The sequence below is a fragment of the Hyaena hyaena genome, unplaced genomic scaffold (assembly GCF_003009895.1).
Source record: "Hyaena hyaena isolate Hyena2069 unplaced genomic scaffold, ASM300989v1 scaffold_266, whole genome shotgun sequence".
Classification (NCBI taxonomy): domain Eukaryota; kingdom Metazoa; phylum Chordata; class Mammalia; order Carnivora; family Hyaenidae; genus Hyaena; species Hyaena hyaena.
In genome coordinates, this window is record NW_024080900.1 from 1744135 (window position 1) to 1770541 (window position 26407).

General features: G+C 42.6%; 1 protein-coding gene across 1 annotated transcript in view; it reads left to right on the top strand.

Annotated features, from left to right (window-relative positions):
* Positions 1 to 4995: 4995 nt before the first annotated feature.
* AGBL1 (ATP/GTP binding protein like 1) overlaps positions 4996 to 26407 on the top strand; it is a 492407-nt gene continuing 470995 nt past the window's right edge. The window contains exons 1-5 of the mRNA XM_039245764.1: positions 4996 to 5178; positions 15081 to 15144; positions 17048 to 17194; positions 21186 to 21317; positions 25063 to 25156. Of these exons, the coding sequence (XP_039101695.1) occupies positions 4996 to 5178; positions 15081 to 15144; positions 17048 to 17194; positions 21186 to 21317; positions 25063 to 25156 (620 nt within the window). The remainder of the gene's footprint in view (positions 5179 to 15080; positions 15145 to 17047; positions 17195 to 21185; positions 21318 to 25062; positions 25157 to 26407) is intronic.

The window sequence follows — 26407 nt, forward strand, 5'->3', positions numbered from 1 at the left end:
AAGTCAGTGCTTTTTATCCTCTTAACTGAATCATAAGGAAAGGGGTAGAGGGCAGAGAAAGGAAGTAATTTGCCTAAAGTCCAAAGGGAAAAGTTGGGTTAGAATCAGATTTACCGACTCCAAGCCTGGTGTTTTCTCTAGTCTACCATGTTATCTTCTGCAAATAAACATTAAGAGAGAAGCTCAGTAAAATATTTGTGATATTTTGCAGTTTAAATGGTTGGTATAGATTCTTGTTTTTGCTTTTTACTGTCATGCTTTCAAATTCAGCTTTTAAAAATCAAATTTTCAATGATTTTCATCGATAGGCTTTTGAGATTGGTTTGCATTTCATTTACTATTGCTATGTGGAAAATTATCCCAATCTCAGTAGCTTAAAATGACCATTTTCTTTTTCTCACAGTTTGGAAAGGACTCAGCAGGGAAACTCTTACTTGGTGTCTCTTGTGTGATTACATTGGAAGTTGACAGGGCTGCCATTCTCTGGAGGTTCAACCAGTCTGGACATCCAAGATTGCTCACTCTCATGGTTCACAGCTGATGCCAAGTGATCCCAGTTTTGTTGAGAGCTTAATTGGGGCTGTCTACCACCACACCATATGGGTCTTTCCATATTGCCTCGGCTTCCTTACAGCATTGTGCATTATGGTAGTCAGCCCTCTCACATGGTGGCTCAGGGCTCCAGATGTCACTATACCAGTGGCCTGGGCATGTATTGCATTGCTTTTTATGGCCCAGCTTTGAAAGTTAGGCCTACATTCTACATTCTGTTTGGTAATAAGAGAGTCCCTTGGCCAAGATTCAAGGATATGATTCCATCTCTTGGTGGTGGGTGTGACAGAGCATTTGCAGACATGTTTTAAAATTGTCACAGTTTGGTTTCTGGAATCAAAGAGTTTTCACTAAAGAAACATTAATTTAGTTTGTCCTTTAGAATGTCCTAAAATTCTTTTGGCAAACTTCCTAGCTTCCAAAACTCAATTCAAAAAATATGAGGGGAAGTTACTCTTGCACAAAGTATTCAGCTTATTTTGTCCTCAGTCTCTTCCTCAGTGCAGTTGGGAGAATGTTACCTAAATTGCAAGATCGTTTTAAGGATTAAGCAGTAAATGGTATCAGAAGCAAAGTGGACACTCCCTGGTAACAATCATAGTTTTGTTGGCTATATGGGTTGCCAGTTAATAACCAAGATGCCTATGTCTTGACTCTCAAACTGCATAGAATATGTCTGAAAATCTACTTTTCACAGTGGGCTGGGGGAGGCCATTACTACCAGGTTAGAGAATAGCTGGGTGGTGGAGCAAGGCCATGAGATAATAGGGGTTCCTGAAATGGGAGACAAGAAGATACAAAATCTTCTTGCTTGATAATTGTGCTTTACACTAGCTTGCTTGAAAAACGGCTTCCTTTTGGTACTTTTGGGAACTGGTTGGTCCAGTGTCCTTGGAGAGGGAGGGCTGAGCCTCCCTGTCTTGGGTGCTCTTAATCTGTCATGTGTGTATGTCAGAGGTTGATGGGTTCAGAGATGAAGGCAGTAAGCCACTGAGAAAGCAGCAACCTACTTCCTCAACATTGGTAGTGAGCCTTGGGTGGCATGCACCTGTGAGTATGATTTGCTGGTTGTGTTTAGATCCATTCAGAAGAGCTGAAAACTGTTTGGCACTTTTCAGTACTCCTGAATTTCTAACCTGCAAGTTTTGTGCTGTAATTTGTCAACTGCGCTTTAGAGAGACTTAACAGCCTTCCTGGAAATGGAGATGGAGCCTGCTTTCCAATGAGTGTCATTTAAAAGGAATCAGAGAAGCTTTAAGGGATGTGATGCTGTTGATTGCTGTCATTATTATTATGACTTGAAGACTTTACCATTTACTGGGTGGGAACAAGTGAGCCTGGAGTTGGCAAAGCACAGGATTCCAAATTGTTTCTGCCCAGAGGACACACGCTCATCTCATTGTATATTTTGTTCATTATTCCCACCCCCACCACCCCCATTAAAAGTATTCTGCTAACTTGGGACCGTCCTGAAGAGGGTGGAAAATTGGTCCAGGAAGATGCATCTCAAGGGTCCTTCAGATCTGTTTTTAGATTATTCACCTTTTGTTGGGCATGGCCATGGCACATATTATTTCCCAGTGGTTTATTGAGCATTTGTTGTGACCCATACAAAGAGCTAACCATTTTACATCTATTACAGTATTTCTAACCCAGTTGTACCCATGAGCTGGGTACAATGATTCTTTCAATAATGCAGGTGAGAAAATTAAGTCTTTCAGGGGTTAAGGCAGTATAAGTTTATCTGAATTTAAAAATATGTGCTTTTATAACAGGTATGAAGTATATCTACCTGTTACTGGTAGAAGAAGGGAAAAGTCTCACAGGCTTCTGGGTGCTTGTGGGAACACAGTGTGTGTGCATGTGTGATGTGTATAAGAAGTAGCAAGGGGTAAGAATGAAGGCTGAAACATGCTTCTTTGGTCAATGTGCTTATTTTAAAGTGATGAGGAAAAAAAAAAGTATATCTTTTTAAACTCTCCTCCCCTTTCCCTACCCCAGCCTCATTAGCCTTCCTTATGTCTCTTCCCTTTGCCATTCTTCTGCCAGCCACCGGACTGTGTTCACTGCTCTCCTTTTGCTTTGTTTCATCCAAAGCATCCTTCCCTCCCCTTTTTGCCTAGTTAATTCTTGCTCATTTTTCAGCTCTCAGCCTTAGTATGACTTCTTAAGGGAATCTTTTTCTGACTCATGTCAAATAAGCCTATTTTATGGTCACGTGGCTATATAAACCTGGACACTTATCTGTAGTTGCAATTTTACATCCCTCTGGGTGATTATTTAGATAATACCTGCTGCTCTAACTAACCTGGGGGCTCCATGAGGACAGGATTGTGTATATATGTGCTATGCATGGTGTTTCTGGTGCCTAACACATTGTCTGATACACAGAAAATACTCAACAACATCTGCCAAATGGGTGAGAAATGGACCACATTCTACCCTACCCCATGACGGACTGTGAGTATCCTTTCACCTAAGAGGAAGATCATTGATTTTCTTAACAACTGATTATATACAACTCAATATGTGACTGGAGCATTTGTCAAATTCTGGGGCCTGAGAGCTATGAGAAAAGATCCCAGTGGGACTATTCATCCTCAAGATTGCATTTATGACACTCTAGCCAGAAAACATTACCCATCATTATTTTATTTTATTTTATTTATTTATTTATTTATTTTATTTTATCATTGTATTATAAAACCATCTCACCCATCATCCAGCTTCTGTAATTATGGCAAACTTCTTTTTCATATGCCCCACTATTTCCACAAATCTCATTTTATTTCATTCATCGATCTTTTGACTCATACCCCAAAAACGCCTCTCTCTTTTGGACCCATTTCAACCTTGATAGAGAGTTTTACCTTTCACCCAAACTGTATTTCTAATGATGCAGCTTCTCCCTTTCCTCTTGGGTGAAGACAGAGAACTGTTGGTCACCGCTTTTGGTGTTACAACCATTTTTGGTAATTGAAGTTTGTGATCAGTGCTCCCTTCCATCATTCATTACTGACTCCAAATTTAATAATGTCTTTTAGTTAACCAATGGACCATCTCTAGTGAGTGTTCAAACCGGATGACTGGGAGAACAAATTTATTTTTGGCAATATGGTTTTCTTGGGCTGTGAGCTGTGTCCTGGGCTCCTGGCTCATGAGTTTGGAAGAGGTTTTGTCGTATTCTTTAGAGATCAAGAATTAGAATTTCATGGGCTTGTTCTTTCAATCTGTGGGAACAGAGTAGCAGAGTGTTAACACTCTGCTTCCGTGATATCAGGGGAGCTCTACAAAATGCAATGGGGATGGACTTTTTTTCCTGGTCAGTAAAATTGGGTCTGAACTTGAGAAAATTAGGGAAAGGGGCATAGGACGCTTCTTTTTTCTTCACTTTAGTCTGCGATGGTATTGATATTCCCTATTTATTGTCACATAATAGGAGTTCTACAGTAGTCCCTTTTCATCTATGGTTTTGCTTCCCATGGTTTCCATTATCTGAGGCCAGCTGTGGTCTGGAAGCAGAAGACCCTCCTTCTGACTGTCACCATGCTTAGGTGATTGACCTCACTTCATTTTATCAGGTAGGCATTCTATCATCTCACATCATCACAAAAGGTAGTGTAAGGACAGAACAATAAGATATTTTGTGTGCATGTGAGAGAGGGACCACATTCACATAACTTCTATTGCAGTATATCATTATAATTGTTCTACTTTATTATCAGTTATAGTTGTTAATCTATTACTGGGCCTAATTTATAAATTAAATTTTATCAGAGGTATGTATGTATAGGAAAACACATGGCGTATATAGGATTCATACTTTGTGTGGTTTCAGACATCCACTGGGGGGTCTTGAAATGTATCTTTTGCAGATAAGGGGTGGGGGACTACTGTGTTTGCTTGTTCAGTTGCTGATAGAAAAACTGAGCTGTGATGGGAACCTGGGTGGCTCATTTGTTCAAGCATCAGACTCTTGATTTTGGTTCAGGTGGTGATCTGATGGTTTGTGGGTTCAAACCACACACGGAGCTCGGTGCTGGCAGTATGGAGCCTGCTTGGGATTCTCTCTCTCAGCTCCTACCCTACTCACACTCTCTCTTTCTCAAAATAAACTAAAAATGTTGAGCTATGTACCTCATTAATTTCTGTACCAATGTTCTCACTGAATATACTTTGAGGTGAATCTTGTCATCAAAGAGAAAAGGACAGCAAGGCTCTGGCAGATTGCATTCTAAGTTTCGATTCCATAGTTTACTGTGTCCTACTCTGTGCAAGATCCCATGCTAGGATCTGAGGATACCAAGGGGAATAAGACAAAATACTTGCTCTAGAGGACCTCACAGTCTAAAGAGAGTATGGAAGATGAAAACTGGATGTAAATTCTTTTCTAGTCCTCCAATTCAGAGGTGGAGCCTAACTCCATCTTCTTGAATCTGGGCTATGAACAGAGACTTGGCAGACCAACAGAAGGCAGCAGAGGTGATGGGTGGACTTCTGAGGCTTTCCCCCAGTCCCCTTCGAATCCTTGGTCTAGGGGAAGCCAGTTTCCATGTAAAAAGTCCAAGTACCTCTGACTATCATGCTGGAAAGGACACCTGTAGGTACTCTGGTCAACAGTCCATGGTGAGTCCAGCCCTCTAGCCTGCCAAGGTGGCACCCCCCTCCCCCCCCGCCATGGTGTCAGATATGCAAATGGCACCATCATAGAACTTTCAGACCAGCCAGCCCGCCTACCAGCTGAGTGCTGCCAGTGACCTTAGTTGACATGATGGACTGTAGAAGAATTTCCTAGCCAAGTTCTGTCCAGATTCCCTAACCACAAAATCAAGAGCTGTAATAAAAAGGCTGTGGTTTTAAGCCATTAAGTTTTGGCACAGTTTTTTACCCTACAACAGACAATCAGAGCAGGGAGGTAAGACTGCAACCAGGATCTAGTAAGATTTCTCATAAAGGTATGTACAAAGTGGGTTGTGGGAAAACACATATAGAGCAAACAGTCCTTTTTTTTTTTTTAATTTAAATGCAAGTTAGTTAACATGTAGTATACTAATGATTTCAGGAATAGAATTTAGTGATTCATCATTTACATATGACACTCAGTGCCCATCCCAACACATGCCCTCCTTAATGCCTATCACCCATCTAGCCCATCCCCTTACCCGCCTCCCCTCCAGAAATCCTCAGTTTGCTCTCTGCATTTAAGAGTCTCTGATGATTTTCTTCCCTCCCTGTTTTTATATTATTTTTGCTTTTCTCCCCATATGTTCATCTGTTTTGTTTCTTAAATTCCACATATGAGTGAAATCATATATTTGTCTTTCTTTGACTGACTTATTTTGCTTACCATAATACACTCTAGTTCCATCCATATTGTTGCAGATGGGAAGATTTCATTCTTTTTGATCCCGAGTAATATTCCAACACACACACACACACACACACACACACACACACACACNTTTTTGATCCCGAGTAATATTCCAACACACACACACACACACACACACACACACACACACATGCACGCACACACAACCCCCCCCCCCCACATCTTCTTTATCCACTCATCAGTCAGTGGACATTTGGACTCTTTCCATACTTTGGCTATTATTGATAGTGCCGCTATAAACATCGGGGTGCATGTGCCCCTTTGAATCAGCATTTTTTTATCATTTGGACAAATACCTAGTAGTGCAGTTCCTGGGTCATAGGGCAGTTCTATTTTTAATATTTTGAGGGACCTCCATACTGTTTTCCAGAGTGGCTGCACCAGTTTGCATTCCCACCAGCAGTGCCAAAAGGTTCCCCTTTCTCTATATCCTTGCCAACATCCGTTGTTGCCTGAGTTGTTAATTTTAGCCATTCTGACAGGTGTGAGGTGGTATTAGAGCAAACAGTTGTATTCACAGAGAGGCCAGGCCATCACACTGCCCCACTTCAGAGTGCACCAGTCATGCTGTAGTCTTTGGGAAAGGCACCCTCTGGAGTTGTGCAGTGCTCAATGTGAGGAGACATGTGGTGGTTTTGGGTAATGGGTGCCTGGAAGGCAGCATAGCTGGGAAAACTATATAGAGAGCGTACTCAAGCTTGGAACTGAAATATAAGTAGGTTTCATGGACTAAGGAAGAGGGGGTAGAAATAGCCCTCCAGCAGTGGTAGCAACATGAGCAAAGGTTTGAAGTCACAGGTACCCATGATGGACTTGGGGCATGGTCGCTGGTCCTGTGTGGGTGGCAACCTGGAGGCTGGGGTACATGTAGTGGCTACAAGTCCTGCAAGGTTGCAGTGTGAAGGTCTTAATTACATGCTATCACGAGGAGTTAGGAGGAGGAAAGCAACTGGAGACACAGATGATTTCAAAGCGAGGGAACAACAAATGCGAAACAGTATTTGAGAAAATTGCAGTTCAAAACCCCACAGACTATGAAAGACACTGTTTGTTCTTTCAACTGCCTGCCTCTCCCTGAAAGCTTGGCAGAAGCAGGTTTTATAGGGAAGTCTTAAACAACAGGGGATTACTCAATGATTCATTTAAAAGGATCATTAAAGGAAAATCGAGGCACATCACATCCTGCCTTCTTTAATTGCTCATTTATTATTACTGTGGGTGAGATAATGGCTTTGTGTTATCCTTCTAAATAGTGTAAAATATTTATTGGTAAATATAGCAGTGCATAAATTAATGCCAGTTGAGATTTTGTGTAGCATTTTTTCTCCACTGATAGCCATAATTTTTATTTAAAGAAAAACAATATTGTGCTGATTCATTCTGGCTCAGGGCTGAGTGAGAGCATCAAGAACGCAACATCTGTATGACGCTACTGTCTCTTAGTTTCTGTGGGACAGCTGGCCTAACAGTTGTTTGTGAAATTAATCTCTTTCCTGTTTATTAAGACCATAATAGTTGAGAAGAGGGCACGTGGAGGTGTGAAATTTTCTTCTTTTCTCCATCACATCAGAATTCAGTAACAAACTATTTAACTAAAAGTGGCTTTTATAAGTGAGGGGATTTATTATTTCACTTACCTGCAAGTCCACAGGTAGGTGGTTCCAGAGAGTTGATTCAGTGGCTTCCCAATGTCACCAATGACCCAGGTTCATGTCCTTATATAACAATGCCCCAAAATAGGAAAGAGATTTTTTTTGTATTGTTTTGTTTTTAATGTTTTTTTTCTCTCTCTCTTTTTAATCCCTGAAAAGAAATCTTTCTGGAATCTCAGCAGACACCAACACAGGTTTACTTATCTGGGCTTAGACTCACCTCTAAATCAATCGCACATAATGGAGAAAGGCTCAGAGGAGATGCCCCGTGGCCCCTTCCCTGGGCAGGAGAGAGGATCGTGTGCATCCTCCATCAGCACGCTGCTGCCCATACATGAAACCAATTGGGTTTTCTCAGAAGCAATTACAGAGGGATGGGTCGTGAATGTGTAGCCAAGTGTGTTGGCTACAGGTCAAACCAATTTAGGGCGGTGATTTAGTACATTCTGCATGCCCGGCTTTATATCCCTGCTGGCAGGTACAATAGAAGCCTATAGAACAATGCTTGTTCTCAGGGAGCTTCAGTGGGCATTGTGACAAAACAGGCAATTCCTAAGCTTGAGATATTAATTCAACACAATATATGGATGATCTATTAGACCTTTGGAGATGGGGATTCAGAGATGAGTAAGACCTACATCTTGCCCACAGGAATTCACAATTCCTTTCACCATCTGCTTCATTCAATCTGGTCATACTGGAAGCAGTTTTATCCTCTGATGTCACCACACTCTGTCATGCTTCCCCCTGAGCACACAAGGCTGGAACATTCCCCACTCCCCCCTTTCTGCCTGGTTTCTCAGAGACTGAACTCATGGATCTGGCTAGGTTAATACTCCCTCCCCGGCTTCTCCCAGCATCTTCCTTTGTCACGGTCCTTCCCATCCCAGGTCTTGATTGTGTGCCAGGCCTGGAGCCCCATGAAGGCAGATTGCATTTTGATCAATTTGCATCCTTAGTCTGGTGCCTGGAACATAGACAGTTTTCAATGAACGTTTGTGGGAAGAGTGCATGAATAATTGAATGAAAGGAAATTAAATCTGGATCTTTTATTCCTCTTCAATAAGTTTCTACTTTATTAGTTCTCTTTTCCTCTTTTTCTCATCTCTCCATTTCCTCTCTTATTGTCCTTTCCTTAGCTCCTTATTCATAATTAACTAATGAATCCAGCATTTTACAAGGTATATAATACTGTACAGCCTGGCTTTTACCTTTTACTCCCCTCCCTCTTCTCAGAGAGAAGACCAATTTGGGGGTGTTGAAGGTGGATCCAGAACCATTAGTGTTGAACACCATTCCAGGGACTTCATTTTCTACTGTGAGCCACCTTTGGGCCCACTTTCAAAGGGCTGGAGTCCTGCCATGATATTGTGATTTATAATAAGAAATATATCTTTTAAAAAGTATATATATGTATGATATGATTTATTTTTTAATATCTTTTAAAGTTTTTATTTATTTTGAGAGAGAGAGAAAGTCCAAGTGGAGGAGGGGCAGAAAGAGAGGAAAAAGTGAGAATCCTAAGCAGGTTCCTCTCCATTAGCAAGGAGCCCAGCATGGGTCTGAACTCATGATCTGAGAGACCATGACCCAAGCCAAAGTCAGATATTTAACCAACTGAGCCGCCCAGGAGCCCTTTAAAGATTTGATATTTAAGTAATATCTACGCCCAGTGTAGGGCTCAAACTCACAACCCTGAGCTGCATTGTCTACAGACTGAGCCCTCCAAGAGCCCCAAGAAAGACATTATTTGACTTTGTCCCGCTTCAGGCACAGAGCTCCTAAAACCTTTAGAGTCTCCAAAGTGATGAGAGCAATTAAGGTGTCTTTTGTTATATTAATGAGATGACTTTTGGGTCCCACCCATGGATGGGGGCTGGGTGCCAGGAGAACCAACCGTGTTTTGGACTTCTCTGTTTACTACCCACTCTCTGCCTCTGACCTCCGGGGAGGAGAGAGGGCCTGGAGGTTTAATCCACTTACTTAATGAAGCTTTCATAAAACCCAAAAAGGACAGTGTTCGGAGGACTTCTGGATGGCAATATAAAAATTAATAAATGTAAACCTCCTTTAGAATGGAGTCAAGGGGCCAGCAGGGAGAGCGCTAATGTCCGACCACTTGTCAATTGCAGACCCAACAGGAAGAAACTTCCCTTCCAGGTAGGTTTCTTCTTGGGCTTTTACTATCCCAGCAGGAGGAGGAAAATTTTCCTTCTTCCCCTGGCAACAGCCCAGCCAATGAAAGACTGTCACAATTCAGCTAATGAAAAGCCACTATACTTTGGACTCCCAGCTTTATGCCAATGGACTTTTTGTTTATAGCAGCCCCACCCAAACCCCCTCTATAAAAGAGCCAGTCTCTCCTTTATTCTCGGGCCTTCTGTGTAGTTTTGCCGTGGTCATTCTTTCCTATTTTGCAATTTTCTCCACTGCCAAATAAACCCAATTTTGTCGGTTAAATAACTGGCAGTTTTATTCTTTTTTTAAAAAAATTTTTAATAAAAATTTTTAAGTATTTATTTTGGAGAGAGAGAGAAAGAACATAAGAGGGGAGAAGCAGAGAGAGGGAGACACAGAATCCGAAGACAGGCTCCAGGCTCCGAGCTGTCAGCACAGAGCCGGACGTGGAGCTCGAACCCATGAACCGTGAGATAATGACCTGAGCCACCCAGGAGCCCCTGGCAGTTTTATTTTTAAGGTTAACAGTGAACACATGGGGGTGCTCCGAGAGTACTTGCCCTACACATCTCTTCCACCTGGCTGTTCCTGAATTATACCCTTTTATAGCAGACCGGTAACCCAGTAAGTAAAATGTTTCCCTGAGTTCTGTGGACTGCTCTAGCAAGTTAATGGAACCTGAGGAGGGAAACTTTATATTCAGTTGGTCAGAAATACAGTTGACCCTGAATAACGCCGGTGCTGACTCCCCTACGTAGTCAAAAGTCCTTGTATAACTTTTGTCTCCTTCAAAATGTAACTAATAAATAGCCTCCCCAAAACATAATTAATAAAGAAGTTGACTGGAAGCTTTACTGATAACATAGTTGATTAACACATATTTTGTGTGTGACATGTATTAGATGCTGTATTATTAAAGTGAGCTAGAGGAAAGAGAATGGTATGAAAGTCATAAAGAAAATACATTTGCAGCACTGTGTACCGTATGGTAAGAAAATCTACGTGTAAGAGGGTCTGTGCAGCTCGCACTCATGTTGTTCAAGGCCCGGCTGTACAGATAACAACCTGGACTTTGAGGCTGAACTCTGAAGTGGGGGGCAGTCTTGTGAGGCTGAAGTGAGACCTTATCCAATGGGATCTGATGCTGTCTCCGAGTAGATAGTGTCCGAATGTAGTTTAATTGTGGGACACCCAGCTGGCATTCAGAGCATCTTTCTGTGTAGGGAACCCCTCTCCCCCCACCAAGTGCACATTGGAATTTGTACCAGAATCAAAGACCAGCAGACTCTCCAGAATGATGGCTCAGTTGCTGCACCGCCTCTTGGTTAGTGTTCCCAGATTTGGGGACGGTAAGGAGGAGCAGGGAACACTGACGTTGTGCACATGTATAGGTGACATTTGCAGGGGGTGGCACTCCCCTGATGGGAGACAGAGACTTCAGCCTGCTGAGGCTGCCCTCCTTACGCTAAAGCGCCCAGAGCAAACCCAAGTCTTTCTCCTGGGGAAGCGTAGACAGCAAGTGCCTCAGGGTCTCCAGACATCTCATCACACCTAGAATAGGAGTTAAAGATTTAAATTTTGCTCTTTTGCTCTTACGGGTTTTTTTTTTTTTTTTTTTTTTTTTTTTTTTTTTTTTTTTTTTTTTTTTTTTTTTTTTTTTTTTTTTTTTTTTTTTTTTTTTTTTTTTTTTTTNTTTTTTTTTTTTTTTTTTTTTTTTTTTTTTTTTTTTTTTTTTTTTTTTTTTTTTTTTTTTTTTTTTTTTTTTGCGTTACAGTAAAACCTTGGTTTGAGGGCATAATTCATTCTGGAAACATGCTTGTAATCCAAAGCACTCATATATCAAAGTGAATTTCAAAGACCATTGGCTCAGTTGTGATCCTGTGACATTCAGCGTCACATACTACTTGTATTACAAGCCATCCCTTTTTTATCAAGTCTAAATCTATTAGAAATGTTTGCTCGTCTTCTGGAATACTCGCAGAACAAGTTACTCGCAATCCAAGGTCTTGCTGTAATGTTGATTTGTAAAAGTATTACATTCAAATATCATTTATCTTGACTACTGTGTTGGAAAATTGGAATTTTGCACCCAAGCTAGGGCCTCACTTGTCTCACCCTTGTCCTGGCCCTGGCTGGGATGTTGAAGTGTGAGCTGCTCGAGGGTATTGAGCCCACCATTGAAGTGTAAGCACCGCTCCGCCCTGGGGTGCAGGGTTGGACTTCATGGCTCCTTTGTGATTCAGCGTGACTGAATTCTAGAAAACATGGATGGTACACTTTCCTTGGAACAGCCCTTATTCCAAATGCAGGGAAGACAGATATATACAAAAGGTGGTCCCTTCTCTAAAGATTCATATCTAGCAGGGGTAGGATGGGAAGCATGCGAATACCCCATGGTGAGTGTGCTGTCAGAGGTAGCTCATAGGGATGCAGAGAACGGGGAGACCCTAGATCCAACCTGCGGGGGGTAGAGGTCAGAAACCTATGGGAAACCATTGGTGCACTGGCACTAACCAGGCTTCAGGAAGAGGGAACAGCAGAATCACAGATACAGAGGCAAGAGCCCAGGTGGTTGAGCAGGAAATTGTAAGTAGTTCCACACTGCTGAAGCATATCCTTTGGGTAGGGAGGTTGCAATGAATAATAAAGCTGGAAGAGGCAAGTGCGATAAGACCGTGAGGAGCTTCAGAAACCCCATTAAGGAGCTCTGACTTTATCCTACATGTAATGGGGAGTTATTGAAGTCTTTGAAGCAGATGGGGAACATGAGACTCACTAATGTGAAGATTAAAGCTGTACCTTAAATAACCTACCTAAAAAGTAGCATATAGGGTTCCTTTTTCTCCACATTCTTGCCAACATTTGTTGTCTCTGGTCTTTTTGATTAAAGCCATTGCAATAAGTGTGAGGTGATCTCTCCTTGTGTTTTGATTTGCATTTCCTTGATGATGAGTAATGTTGAGCATCTTTTCATGTATGTTTCAGCCATCTGTAGGTCTTCTTTGGAAAAATGTCTACTTGGGCCCTTCGCTGATTTTAAGACTGGATTATTTGCTTTTCTCCTATTGGGTTGCATTTTTTATGTGTATTTTGGATATCAGTCCTTTATCAGCTATATGCTTTGTGACTCTTTTCTCCCACATTGCCTTTTCAATTTATTGATTGTTTCCTTTGCTGCACAGAAGCTCTTTAGTTTAATGTAGTCCCAGTTGTTTATTTTAATTTTGGTTGCCTGTGCTCCTGGTGTCCTACCCAAGAAATCATTGCCAAAACCAATGTCATGGATTTTTCCCCCCGTGTTTTTTTTTTTTTTTCCTTAGGAGGTTTATGAGTTCAGGTTTTATGTTTAAATCTTTGATCCCTTTCAAGTTAATTTTCTTAACTGGCATAATACAGTATTCTTAGGTATAAATACAAAAGAATTGAAATCAGAACCTTGAAGAGATATCAGCGGCATGGTTAACAATAGGCAACACATGGAAGTGACAAAGTATCCATCAATAGATGAATGGATAAAGAAAACACACACACACACACACACACACACACACACACACACACAAATACTACTCAGCCTTGAGAAAGAAGGAAATCCTGCCATTTGCAACAACATTGATGGACCTTGAGGGTGTTATGCTACATGAGATAAGTCAAACAGAGAAAGACAAATACCATATGATATCACTGATCTGTGGAATGTAAAGAAGCTGACCCTGTAAACCAGAGAGTACAATGGTGGTACCAGGGGCTGAGGAGTGGGGGTATTGGGGAGATGATATTTAAATGTACAAAGTTGCGACAAGTCAATAAATAAGTTCTTGAGATCTAAGAAGAAGAAAAGAAAAGGAAAAAAAAAAACATATTATAGTGCAAAGACCACTGGCCCAATTTTTGGAATTTTGGGGAACCTGGCCAGAGCTGCACTTTGGGCTTTGCTTTTATTGGCCACTTCAGGGGACTTGAACCAGTTCTCCCTTCTGGAACCTCAGTGTTGTCTTCTGAAAAACAGAGGGTAGGGTGTCAAGCATTGCAAGGATCCCTTAGAACATCTATGTGATGAAATTTGGCACTACCTGAGGTTTCTCTTGAGAAAATAAGAATTTATCCTTACTACTCAGCAAAACTTTCCCCTCTGAACACATGGATTAATGTTTCTGAGCTCTGCCTTGTATTTACAATGAATTTCAGCTCGCTGACATAAGAACTGGGCTAGCTTTGGTCCACAAAGTCCCTTCTCTCTGTCTCTGCATAAAGTATTGATGCTTTTTTTAAATTAGTTTTTTTTTCTGTTTAAGAAACACATCCTTCTTTTTAGAATTTTAATTCCAGTATAGTTAACATATGGTGTTATATTAGTTTCACGTGTAAAATAAAGGGATTCAAGAATTCTATACAATACTCAATGCTCATCAATATAAGGGTGCTCTTGGAGCACTGGGGTGGCCCAGTTGGTTACCACCTTTGGCTCCGGTCACGATCTCATGGTTGGTAGGTTCAAGCTCCACATTAGGCTTGCTGCTGTCAGCATAGAGCCCACTTCGGATCCTCTGTCTCCCTCTCTCTCTGCCCGTCCCCTGCTCACACATGCACTTGCTCTCTCAAAAAAAAAGGGCGTGCCTGGGTGGCTCAGTCAGTTAAGCGTCCGACCTCAGCTCAGGTCATGATCTCACGGTTCATGGGTTCGAGCCCCGTGTCAGGCTGTGCTGACAGCTCAGAGCCTGGAGCCTGCTTCAGATTCTGTATCTCTCTCTCTCTCTCTCTCTGACCCTCCCCTGCTCATGCTGTCTCTCTCTGTCTGAGAAATAAATAAAAACATTAAGAAAAATAAATAAATAAATAAATAAATAAACAAACAGATAAGTATGTTCTTAATTCCCTTCACCTATTCGCACCTCCCCCTTCCCCTGGGAACAATCTGGTTTTTCTCTGCAGTTGAGAGTCTCTTTTTTGGTTGGTCTCTTCCCCGCTCCCCCTTTTTTTTTGTTTGTAGAATTTCTTAAATTCTACATGTGAGTGAAGCTCATTGCTTATTCTTTTGCCCATCATGCTGATGTTACTTACAAAATGGATGCCCAAAGAGGTATCCTGAAGGCTCAATATGGAGGCAGAGCCCCTGGGACCCTTATCTCAGTGAGTCCCCTCATTACCACCACTTAAGGAACACCCCTTCCACCAGTTCTTACCACTGAAGTCTCTCTCAACGGGAAGGAGCACAGTCACACCACATTCTCGTGTGCCACCCTGACCACACGCCTCCCTCCTTTTGCATTCTTTCGTAAAGATGACTGCCTGTGTTTTCATTGCAGAGCTCCTCTGACAGGGAGTCCATCCTGGCCATCCTTCAGGTTCTCGGAGATCTGCTTTCTGTTGGTGAGTAGGAGGAAGTGGGGGCATGTGGCTATGGTGTCTCCCGAAACTGTGTGGCCTGGAGGTTGTGGCTCCAGCTTGAGTTCTCTGTCAGAGACTCCATCACCAGCCCATCTTTTTCATTGAGGTTAACAAGAACTGGGGTCAAGTGGGATGATTACACTTTGGGCTCCAAGGGTTCTTCAGTCTTGTCACACACCTGGGTGGTTCTTTTATGATATCTCATCAATGGTTATCCCAGGGTCTTCAGAGAGAGCTAGCCCTTCATGACTCTACCATTCCCCTTCTTCTGCTCCCCTCAATTGAGCATGCAGACAAGCAGGTATTAGCAACTTCTTAACATATGTCAAGTGCAGATGGGAATATGGAACAGGAGGTGGACTTAGCCGTGTGGTAAGCTATTAAGTTTTCAGAGAAAAGATGACAGAGTCCTCTATGCTGGAGTTAACTGAGTTAGCTGGGGCAGGCCTCGGCTAGCTCACTTTATCATGAGGGCCCTGGAAAATATACCTTCTAGGACATTGCAACATTCACTCCATTTTCATTTCTGTGTATGCGAGCCACATTACATTAGAAAGAAATGTTAACACCAAACAGACAATACCAAAGCGAATGTCCCTTTCAAGCCACAGAGCCTCCAATTACAGGTTCAGGAGGAAGGGTCTGGTCATAGTGAGGTTTTCCTACAGGCTGTGCTGCCCTCCAAGGGCAGGGTGACTTCCCAACAGTCTACTGAATGAGGTACCTTCTGTAGGTGAAGCCAATTGTCTTTTGGGATGTCACCTCCTTTAATTTGTCCAGAGGTGTCTGGAAGACTTGGAATGAGACCTTGGAGTTCTACTTCATATATAGGTACTGATTATTGCTCCTTTAGTAGAGGATGCTATTTTTCCTTGGGGTGAAAAATCAGAGGGTCTTCTTTGCTGATAATGTCCCACCTTGACAGCCACCTTGTGAGGTCAGTCATGCCCAGTGCATAGAGAATCACCGAGGTCCCCTTCCAAGTTGAAATGTAATCACTGCTTCTGTGCTTGTTCTGGGGCAAGATGGTAGAGGTCCATGTTCACAATTATTCTTAAATAGACCAACACATTTTATCCTAGCTCCACATACCCCCCGTTTTTTTTTAATTTTAACATTTATTCATTTTTGAGAGACAGAGACATAGCACGAGTGAGGGAAGGGCAGAGAGAGGGAGACATAGAATCTGAAGGAGGATCCAGACTCTGGGTTGTCAGCACAGAGCCCAAAGGGGGCTTGAACCCACAAACTGTGAGATCATGACCTGAGCCAAAGTCAGATGCTTAACTGACTGAGCCACCCAGGTGCCCTCCACACCCTTTTCAAAACTCCTGAGATAGATGATTGGATGCCTGTTTCTTAAAGAATCACTCTAGCTATTTCCATATATTCCTGCCATCAGTTACTGAAGACCAGCACCAAAAAAATCATTATATCATTAATTAAATTATTCCAGATAAACTATCACCCCAATCCCTATTACAGAAGACCCATGCCTATAGCAGAGGAATACTGATATTCCCCCTCCTATTAAGGGTATGATTCTAGGTAAGCCTATATGCATGTTTATATACATGCACACACAAGTCCACATACCTACACTGAAACTCAACAGATTCTCAGGAAAGTGGATCCCATTTATTATAGCTGTGTTAGGTGAGTGCAGCTAGGTTCTTACATATTCCATTATTTCTCCATTTCACACCTCCACCCCAACCCCCACCTAAATAAAAGCACAACTTTATACAAGTTGCTTTAGAAACCACGGTCATGGTGTGGAATGAAGTGATCCTTGCTCCATATCTATCTGTGAAGCCTGCTTTCTGCTCTCAGGAAATGAGGGTGATTACTCGGGGGCCTAGCTCTCCTCTGCCTTTTCCCTCAGGCACTGACCGAAGGATTCGCTACATGATCAGTAAGGGCGGCAGCGAGGCCCTTCTACAGACCCTGGTGGACATGGCGAGGGCAGCTTCTCCAGACTATGATGTCCTCCTGCCCCTCTTCCGGCTGCTGGCCAAAGTTGGCCTACGAGGTACCCACCTGCCCCGGCCCTGAATGTGACCTAAAGACCCTTATGGGGTTGTTATCATGAGAGCAATTTGGGAAACTCTTGTGGGGGAAGTGCGGGGAGGAACTAGACACTACAGTGATGGTGGCTCCGGGACCGGCCTCACAGGAGAGGTGATTTTGTTGTCCTGGATGTGCTAGGGCAGGGCCCAGAGCAGGCCCGGGGCTCCAGGGCATGGAGCAGGTCGGAGACCGAGGGGCGATGGTCCCAAGCAGTTTTCAATCACTTACCAATAAACGGAACCATTTTATATGGATGTTCATTATATATGTGCATCAGTTTCCCAAGCTGCCATAAGGGATTACCACAAACTGGGAGGCTCAAAACAACAGAAATTTATTCCCCCACTGTTCTGGAAGGGAGAAAGTCTGAAATCAGTGTGTTGGGAGGGTTGGTTCCTTCTGGAGACTCTGAGGAAGAATCTGTTCGGCGCCCCTCTCATCATGGCTGTGTTTCTAGCCATCCTTGGTGCTAGCTTGGACACACATCACCTCATTTTCTGCTGTATCTCCACATGGCATTATACCATATGTATCCTTCTTTGTGTCCTCTCCTCTTCTCACAAGGACGTTGGTCACTGGAGGTACGGCCCATGCAAATCTGTGTGACCTCATCTTAGCTAATTAAATTTGCAAAGACCTTATTTCCAAATAAGATGATATTCTGAGGTTCCAGGTGGACATGAATTTTGCAGGGCCAGTGTTAAGCCCATTACAGTCAATAACATGGAAGTGGAGCTTCCTTTATAGAAAGGAAGATGGGTCTAGAACTCTGTTTACTTATGCTCGATACCCATTTCTTTTTCCTCAGAGAAAGCCCTAAAGCACCTGAAAACCTTAGAACCTCAGGGAGCACAGTTTGAAAAGCCTGGACACTTGGATGCATGCAAACCCTACAGCCTAAGCTCCCATTGTGGACAGTCTTTTTTTTTTTTTTTTTTAACTTTTATGTTTATTTTTGAGAGACAGAACTTGAGCAGGGGAAGGGAAGAGAGAGAGGGAGACACAGAGTCTGAAGCAGGCTCCAGGCTCTGAGCTGTCAGCACAGAGCCTGACATGGGGCTCGAACCCACAGACCGCAAGATCACGACCTGAGCCGAGTCGGATGCTTAACCAACTGAGCCACCCAGGTGCCCCCATTGTGTGCAGTCATACACAAGTCCTAGTCGAGAAGCCCAGGAGCTGTGAGAAGTGGGCCTTTGTTGTCCATTGCAGCCACCAACAGCCAAGGGCACAGGGGCTCCAGGGCACTCTTACCTTTCATTGTTTGGGTCTCTGCTGCGTCCATTCAACATTCCACTAATAATGACTAAGACACAGGCATCCACCAGCACCTGCGTGAGTGTGTTCAAGACAAAACCAATACAATTCATTCATTGAATATTCAACCAAATATTTACTACACATATCCTAGGGCTGGGCACCATATTAGGCACTGGGGACACTGGGGACCAAGACAGATAAGGGGCCTCCTCTCGCAGAACTTACATTCAAGTGGGGAAGGGCAGACAGTGATTAATTAACTAGACAATAGCAGACTATGACAACTGGCTAGTAGCTATGAGGGGAAAACAGGGTGATGTTCCTCTACGACAGTGTGGTCAGAGAGAAGTGACCTTTGAGCCAACAGTTGAAGGATGAGAAGAAGTCAGTAGAGCAAAGTGTGGTCAGGTGAACTTTAGAAAAAGATTGAAGAAACACAGTCTCTACTCTGGTTATAAACAGTATAAACTGAGATACCATGCCTGGGTTTCAGGCCTGGACCTGGCACTAATTAGCTGTGTGACCTTGGGCAAGTTGCTGAACCATTGGGCCCTCCTCTGTAAAATGGAGGTATCAGTACTTAATTCTCAGATTGGTGTAAGGATTAAGTGAGCTTGTAAGTCACCTGCCTATCGTGTGGGGCCAGAGGCCTGGCAAGCAAGAGTCCTGTAGGTTTCACAGGAGAAAGACAAGAGCTGTACCAGGGCCCTGATTTCCAAGCTGCCTGGATAATCCTGTCATTGTGTCACCATGACCTCTGCCACCACCAGATTGTAGTCCTCACCCTTGCCATACAGGGTACCATCAACTGACTTAAACAGAATGGAAATGAACTTGGTTGTTTGGGAATGGAGCCCAATAGTTGCTTTACTTCTGGTGACAGAACTGGTCATATTAGTTTGGTCACCACCTCTTTGCTGGTGTCTTTGTCTTGGAGGTGAATATTGATAAACCAGGTTTGCGACACGGTCACTTTTTCTCATTTCCAACTGCAACAAATCTGATAGTGCTTACATTGTGCAAAAACAAACATAGCAATTTGGGCATTGTGCTTTGGGAAGGACAGAAACAAATGTGACAGGTGGCACAGCCACCTGTTACAGAAAATGCCAGAACCAGAGAATGAAAGGTACTTTCCCCTTATTTTTTATGCTTGCTTGCTTACTAATTATTAAAATAATGATGGCCTACCTGCAATACTAAATACCAGGTTATTTGGATCAATAATTTAGAGAAATTTGGGGAGAAAAATTTATTTTCTTAAATTAGGTTTTCACTTTTTATTTTTTATTTACTTATTTTTAAAAATATTTATTTATTTATTTTTGACAGAGACAGAGAGAGAGAGCATATGTGAGTGGAGGAGGAGCAGAGACAGAAAGAGAGACTCCCAAGCAGGACACTCCCAACTGTCCCTGTTGACAGTACAGAGCCTGATGTGGGGCTCAATCCCATAAACCGTGAGATCAAGACCTGAGCCAGAGCCAAGAGTCAGACACTCAACTGACTGAGCCACCCAGGCACCCCTGTTTTCACTTTTTAATATAGAGCTCTCTATCATATATTATTGCTTAGGTCTAACCATTGTTAACATTTTGCCGTATTTTCTTCACTTGTTTATTTATTTTACTAAAAACTTTTTAAAAATTGTTTATTTTTGAGAGAGAGAGAGAGAGAGAGGCAGAGTGCAAGAAGGGGAGGGGCTGAGAGGGAGACACAATCTGAAGTGGGCTCCAGGCTCTGAACTGTCAGCACAGAGCCCAATGTGGGGCTTGAATTCATGAACTGTGAGATCATGACTTGGGCCAAAGTCAGACGCTTAACTGACTGAGCCACCTAGGTACCCCTATTTATTTATCTTTAAAGTTTATTGTTTTGAGAGAGAGAGAGAGCATGGGGGAGGAACAGAGAGAAAGGGAGAAAGAAAGAATCTTAACTAAGCAAGCTCCACACTGTCAACAAGGAACCCGTAGTGGGGCTTGAACTCACGAATGATGAGATCACAACCTGAACTGAAATTGAGAGACAGGCACTCAACCGACTGAGCTGCTCAAGCTCCCCTTCACCTGTTTATTTTTATTTGAATTATTTTAAGGAAAGTTACAGATAGAATTTTGCTCTTAAATATGTTTGAGTGCATTTCTTTGAAAAGAGATATTTTCCTATACACCCCCAATACATGATTACAAATCTAACAAAATTAACCATGCTTGCATAATGTATACTCATTTCACTTTCTCCAAATATCCCAACAGGGCAATTACAGACACATTCAAAGAAGGATCCAATCAAGTTTCACACATTGGATTTGAATGTTGTGTAACTTACGTGACTCATGTCCTATATTCCAGAACTATCTTAAAGGAAGAGATTTATACCCTACTAAACTGGAATTCATGTTTGAGAACATCCAGAAACATGTTTCCATACAGGGGATGTGAGTCACACAACCCAAAAGGCCTTGTGTACATGTTACATGAGGAATAAATGGACCCCATGTATACCCTGCCCTAGCTCTTCTGAGCCATCTCATTCCAATGGGTACATACTTAGCACTTTCTGCTAGATCCATAACTCATTGGCTATCATCATTCACTTGCCTCTACCATCTTTGCCTTCCTGTTCCTCATGCATTGTATAACCTTCAGAATTCATGTGAAACACAGCTAAGATGGACTGCTTTGTGTTCATAGATAAAAAGTTTGGACAAAAGGCACTGGAGTTGGAAGCACTTGATGTGACATTAATTCTGGCCAGGAAGAACCTGTCTCACAGCCAGAACCTCCTCCATTGTCTTTGGGCTCTGCGGGTGTTCTCCTCTAGTGGTGAGTGACTCAAATTGTGGCTCTCTGGGGACCTGGGCTGGGGACACCTACAAACCATTTAGGGCTAGGGGTTGGAAGGAGGGTGGAGGATACATGTCATCCCAACAGGATCAATAAGCCATGAGGGGCCTCCAGTCCTAGAGGCCATAGAGGTGAGAAATTCCTTCTTTGTCTTCCTCATCCAGGCATCCAGGCAACTTCTTGGGCTCACTCCCAAAGTTAGATGTCACTGTTGTTTTCCATTGGGAACCACTCATTAGAGTACTCTAGGGCTCTCTATTAGTATTACAGGGTGAGAAAGACCTGTTTGTTGCAGGGGACATCATAGGACTTCATTCAGGTCTTATCCTTTCTAAGACACAGAGCAATGTCAAGAATGACCCTTACCATCACAAATCTCCCTACTACATCCCTGAAGTTGCTCATTGATCACAGCATCCTTTACCAAAACATCTTTTACCTCATTTTTATCTCCTAGTGCTTCTCAACATAGTCCTTAAGGTGACTAGAGGCATCCCAGCACATGGCTTGATACTTATTTGCCATCTCCTGATCTGGATGGCTTCAGGTTATCATAACCATCCTGTATCTCAATTTACCATTTTATAGCTAAGAAGAAGAAAATGAAGCTTGGAAGAGTGAAGTACTTGCTTGATTTTATACAGACAAGTTTGGGAGCTGAGTTTCTAACTCTAAAACTCATGTTTACTCTCCATATGGGGGCACTTCCTATGAACAGATTCGATTCTGTGCCTTCCATCTCACATAGAATGAGCACAGACGTTATTTCTCTTTTCTGAGCCCCTTTTCTGCACAGTGAAAGTGATGTAATGCTCTCTAGAGGGAAGAACATGGCTTAGATCCAGGAAGACCTGGGTTTGACTTCATTCTTTGGGAGCCCTATGGCATGGGCACTTAGCCTGTTTACTTCAGTTTCTTCTTTTATAAGATTATGGTGGTAATAAGAGCTCATAGACTTGGTAGATGGGATAAGTGAGGTGATGATCATGGGTGTGTTTGTCACATAGCAGTTGTTCAATTAGTTTTCCTTCCCTGCTCTACTCTTTTCCTTTAGTCCTTTGAAATAATAGGAAGAATACACATATAAGGGGGTTGAGGAGGTGACTTTTCCCTTTAACTGTTCTCAGAACTGCTAAGATCCTTCGTAGGGTCATATTTCATTGACTAATTCCATTAACAATCATGGAGGACCCTTAAAGAGAAAGTATTTCTAGGAAAAGACAAGATAGATCCTTGACTCCATGTTTACAGATAGAGCCTCCTCCCACACTCATGTGTTGACCAGGAATGTCAGAGAATATTTGGGAGAGGCTGATAAGATCTGTATAAACTAGTCCATCTTTAATGAAGGAAAGCCTAAGTAAGGAGCTGTGGCTTTGGGTAAAAGACACATCTCATTAATAAACAGCCAGAGAGTTGGCCACCACCATTTGGAACTTTCCACCAGCACCAGATCTGAGGTATCTCATTTTAGTTTCTTAAACAATAGTTATTAGGCCAAATAACCTACCTTTCTTATTATGTATATAATATCTATATCTATATCTATATCTAATCTATATCTATATCTATATCTATAGGTCATAGAAATCCTGAAGAATTCACTTTAGCAGGGAGCTCTAAAGAAACATAGAGATTTGCCTGTAGGTAGGAGGAGGTGGCCATTGTCTCATGGTCTAAAGCTGCATTTATTGTCCCGATGAAATGTTTCATAAGATATTTTTAAAAATTATACTATCACTCTCTATGCATTGACTTCACTGATGAGAGGTGACCAGAGTTCACGAAGCCCATGGACAGATTGCTGTCCCTTCAGTGAATTGTTAGCCACTGTTGAATGTTCCAGAAAGCTTTCTAAATAGCTCCTATCTGTGGAAGGAGTTGGCTGGAACCATAATGGGTCTGTGACAGCCAATGAACCCTTCAGCAGCTCTCTCCTGGCCAATGGGAATGTTGATAGAGCTGCCAGAGGTCTGACCTTGGGCAGGCAGCCAGCCAGCAAGAACTCAGGGGGCAATTTCTTATTGTTCCCATCTTTCAATTCTGAGTCTAAAGTCTTCCACGTTAGAATCTGTGCTCCTAAAACTATTTCTTCCCTAACTCTACTTAATACGGGAATTTTGCTGAATGATTTGCCAAGAGATTGCTCCAACATGTTTTCCCAGTTTAGAAATAAAGGGCCGAGTTAGTAGCCATGAGAGTGGAAGATTGATGGGCAGGACTAGAATGCCAAATCCCTGAATTTTGATCCAGGCAGTTACTGCCTGTACCAGCCTCAGGAGGGACATATGCATAGAGAATGTTCCAGGAACACTCAGTCTCTGTAATCACTAAGACATCAGCCTCAGTCTCTCTCTGGTGCACTGTACTGGGATGAACTTTATTAGAGCCCCCCAGATTTTCATTTATCCTTCTTTCCTGAGGCTGGGAGCAGGCCAGGATAAGCCTCCCTTGTTTCTCTCTCTTTGTTTCTCCATGATCCCCTTGTTCCCACTCATATTTCCTGGAACAAGGCTGGCCCAAAGCACAAAGCATTTGAAAGTCTTGGTTTCAACACACCAATGCAATGGAGAAAAAAGAGTCACACCTTCGAAGATACCTTCTTTCCCTTCTTTCACTGTGACTTCTGCCCCCTGCCGAACTGATTCCATTTTGTATCTTGTAGGTTCCCCTTATTTTTTGACATGACCAGGGCTCTTCCTGAAGTGAACTGAGTTAAGTGAGGGACTAGGGATGTTGCAGAGAGACCAAGGCATCACTGGAAATGAGTGTGATGTCTGGAGGTTTTGGGTCCAAAATATGTATCTGAAGCCCCTAGGCTGACCAAATACCCTTTTAGTTATTTCGTGTCATTTAGATCTATGACTGTATTTTCGTAACCATCCAACTGGGCAAAAAGGCAATTATTTCCCAGGCTAGTTACTTCAGAGGGGGAAGAATTCTTCCCTTAACATGCTAATAGGGACATAGTTAAGTCTTAGCCTCAGTCATGGGAGATCCAACTATGAAAGTTGTCAGGTAACTTGGAACCAGGGTGCAAAAGAAAGGGAGCCATTTTCTTTATTAGCTTGCCTCTTAGAGCTTTGAAGAAGTCAGTCCATGCTGGATTGAATCTTAACCCATCCACCTGTGACTTTTCTTCATTGTGGAATCTCCCAATGGCTGAATATGTCTAAGAAAGTATTTGCAATATACTATTAGTGTGTGTATATGCATGTATGACCCTGTGTGTGCATGACTGTATGTGTGTTCATGTATGTATCATGTGGAAAGTTGATGGCAGATGAAAACACTTGAATTGAATCCCAAAGATCTACCTACAGAAAAATCTTCTGCTTGGCACTTGCCTTGACTGTTCAGAGTAAGAATACAATGGAGAAGTACAGTGGGCCATCAGAAATGAAAAACATAACTTCATGGCTTGGGCCCCCCCCTTTTTTTATAGATAGTTTATTGTCAAATTGGTTTCCATATAACACCCGGTGCTCATCCCCACAAGTGTTGGACCCCCTTTGAGAAGATAGTATGAGAAGATAATGTGTACTTTATAGGTGATCTTTGCTTCTAAGCCAAGGATGAAAAGAACATAAAGGTTCTCTGCTTTTAAGTGGCCTTTTGCAAGGAAGGTGATGGAGCTCCCCTATCATTTAGGACCTCTCTGTAATTCTGAGAAGAATTCTTGGTTCAGATGGATCAATAACTACTGTGATTTGGTCTTTCTCAGTCACCACAGGAGCGATGCTGGGAATTAATGGAGCAATGGAACTGCTTTTCAAGGTCATCACCCCTTACACCCAGAAGCGCACCCGAATAATCAGGTACAGAGCACTTTTGTAGTGCTTTTTCCCTCTTTGTAATAGATGTAGAGATGAAGAAGGCCTTGTGTCTTCTCATGGTGCTTCCGGTTGAGTTGAACGATGACTTTCCACTTGCAGATATGGTGTAATGACTATTCTGTCTCAACAGGCATCCCTCCCCACCCCATGTGTCATTTCCTCATCCTCATAATGACCCTGAAGGGACACATTATCACTCTCATGCTCAGATGAGGAAACGACCATGTGGAGAGAGCTTTATCCAAGATCATAGTCCTAGGGGATGGCAGAGCTGGGATTTGAACCTGGATCTTTCTAACTCAAAAGCCCATGTTTCTTGCCCAAAGCCTTCTGGTGCCCCTTTTACTGCCAGCAACTCTACATGGTTTGCATAGCCCTTAAAAGACAGTCTAGAAAAACTGGCAGAGGTGACATTCCTCAGGTCATCTCTAGAACCAGCCAGTTAAATTTCTTATATGAGATCTGACATTAGCGTAGTCCATCTTGCTTGTGTGCTGGGTTTGAGATGTACTTTTATGATTAGAAAATGAAACTCAGCCCCCTCTCTCTGGCCCTGCTTGCAGGCATGGTGTGAATCACAAACTTAAAAAGGGAGATGGTTAGACACGAAGGAGATATTTGGAACCATTAAGATCCATCACTTATGGGAGTGACTCAGCGAGGACCTTGAAAGAATATTAGAAAGAATTCAGCCAATTTCTGAGATATATGAGGTCATTTGGCAAAGCAGCATTTCCATGCCCAGCCATGAGATTTTCTGCACCTCAGCATCTATCTTAGGCTCTTGTTCCACCTGACTATTTTTCTCTTGGGTCACCACCATAATGCTGTTATCATCCATCCTCACCTGCAGCTCTCTATACCTGCATTTCCTAGAGTGAAATACATTATATTTCAGTAAAAAAACTTCCTCATCAAATATGTTAAGGGGCACTGAGTTCAACAAAGTAACACAGATTCCTTTACAGTAAGACCTCTCTGAACCTTTGTAAAGCCTGCACACATCCAGAATGTCTATGATGGGTCCTTAGGACACCCTGTCCTAAACCCAATTTGGCTAGGGACTGGGCTTGTTCAAAGACCACCTCTTTGGGGGAGTCAGTGTTCTATGTACATCACTTTAGAAACCTCTGGAGAGCAAATGTATTGTAAAATGAGATTCAACTAAATTCTACCAATGAATCCTCAGCAAGTAATACAGAACTTTAGAGTCACAATCTCAGTCACCAAAAA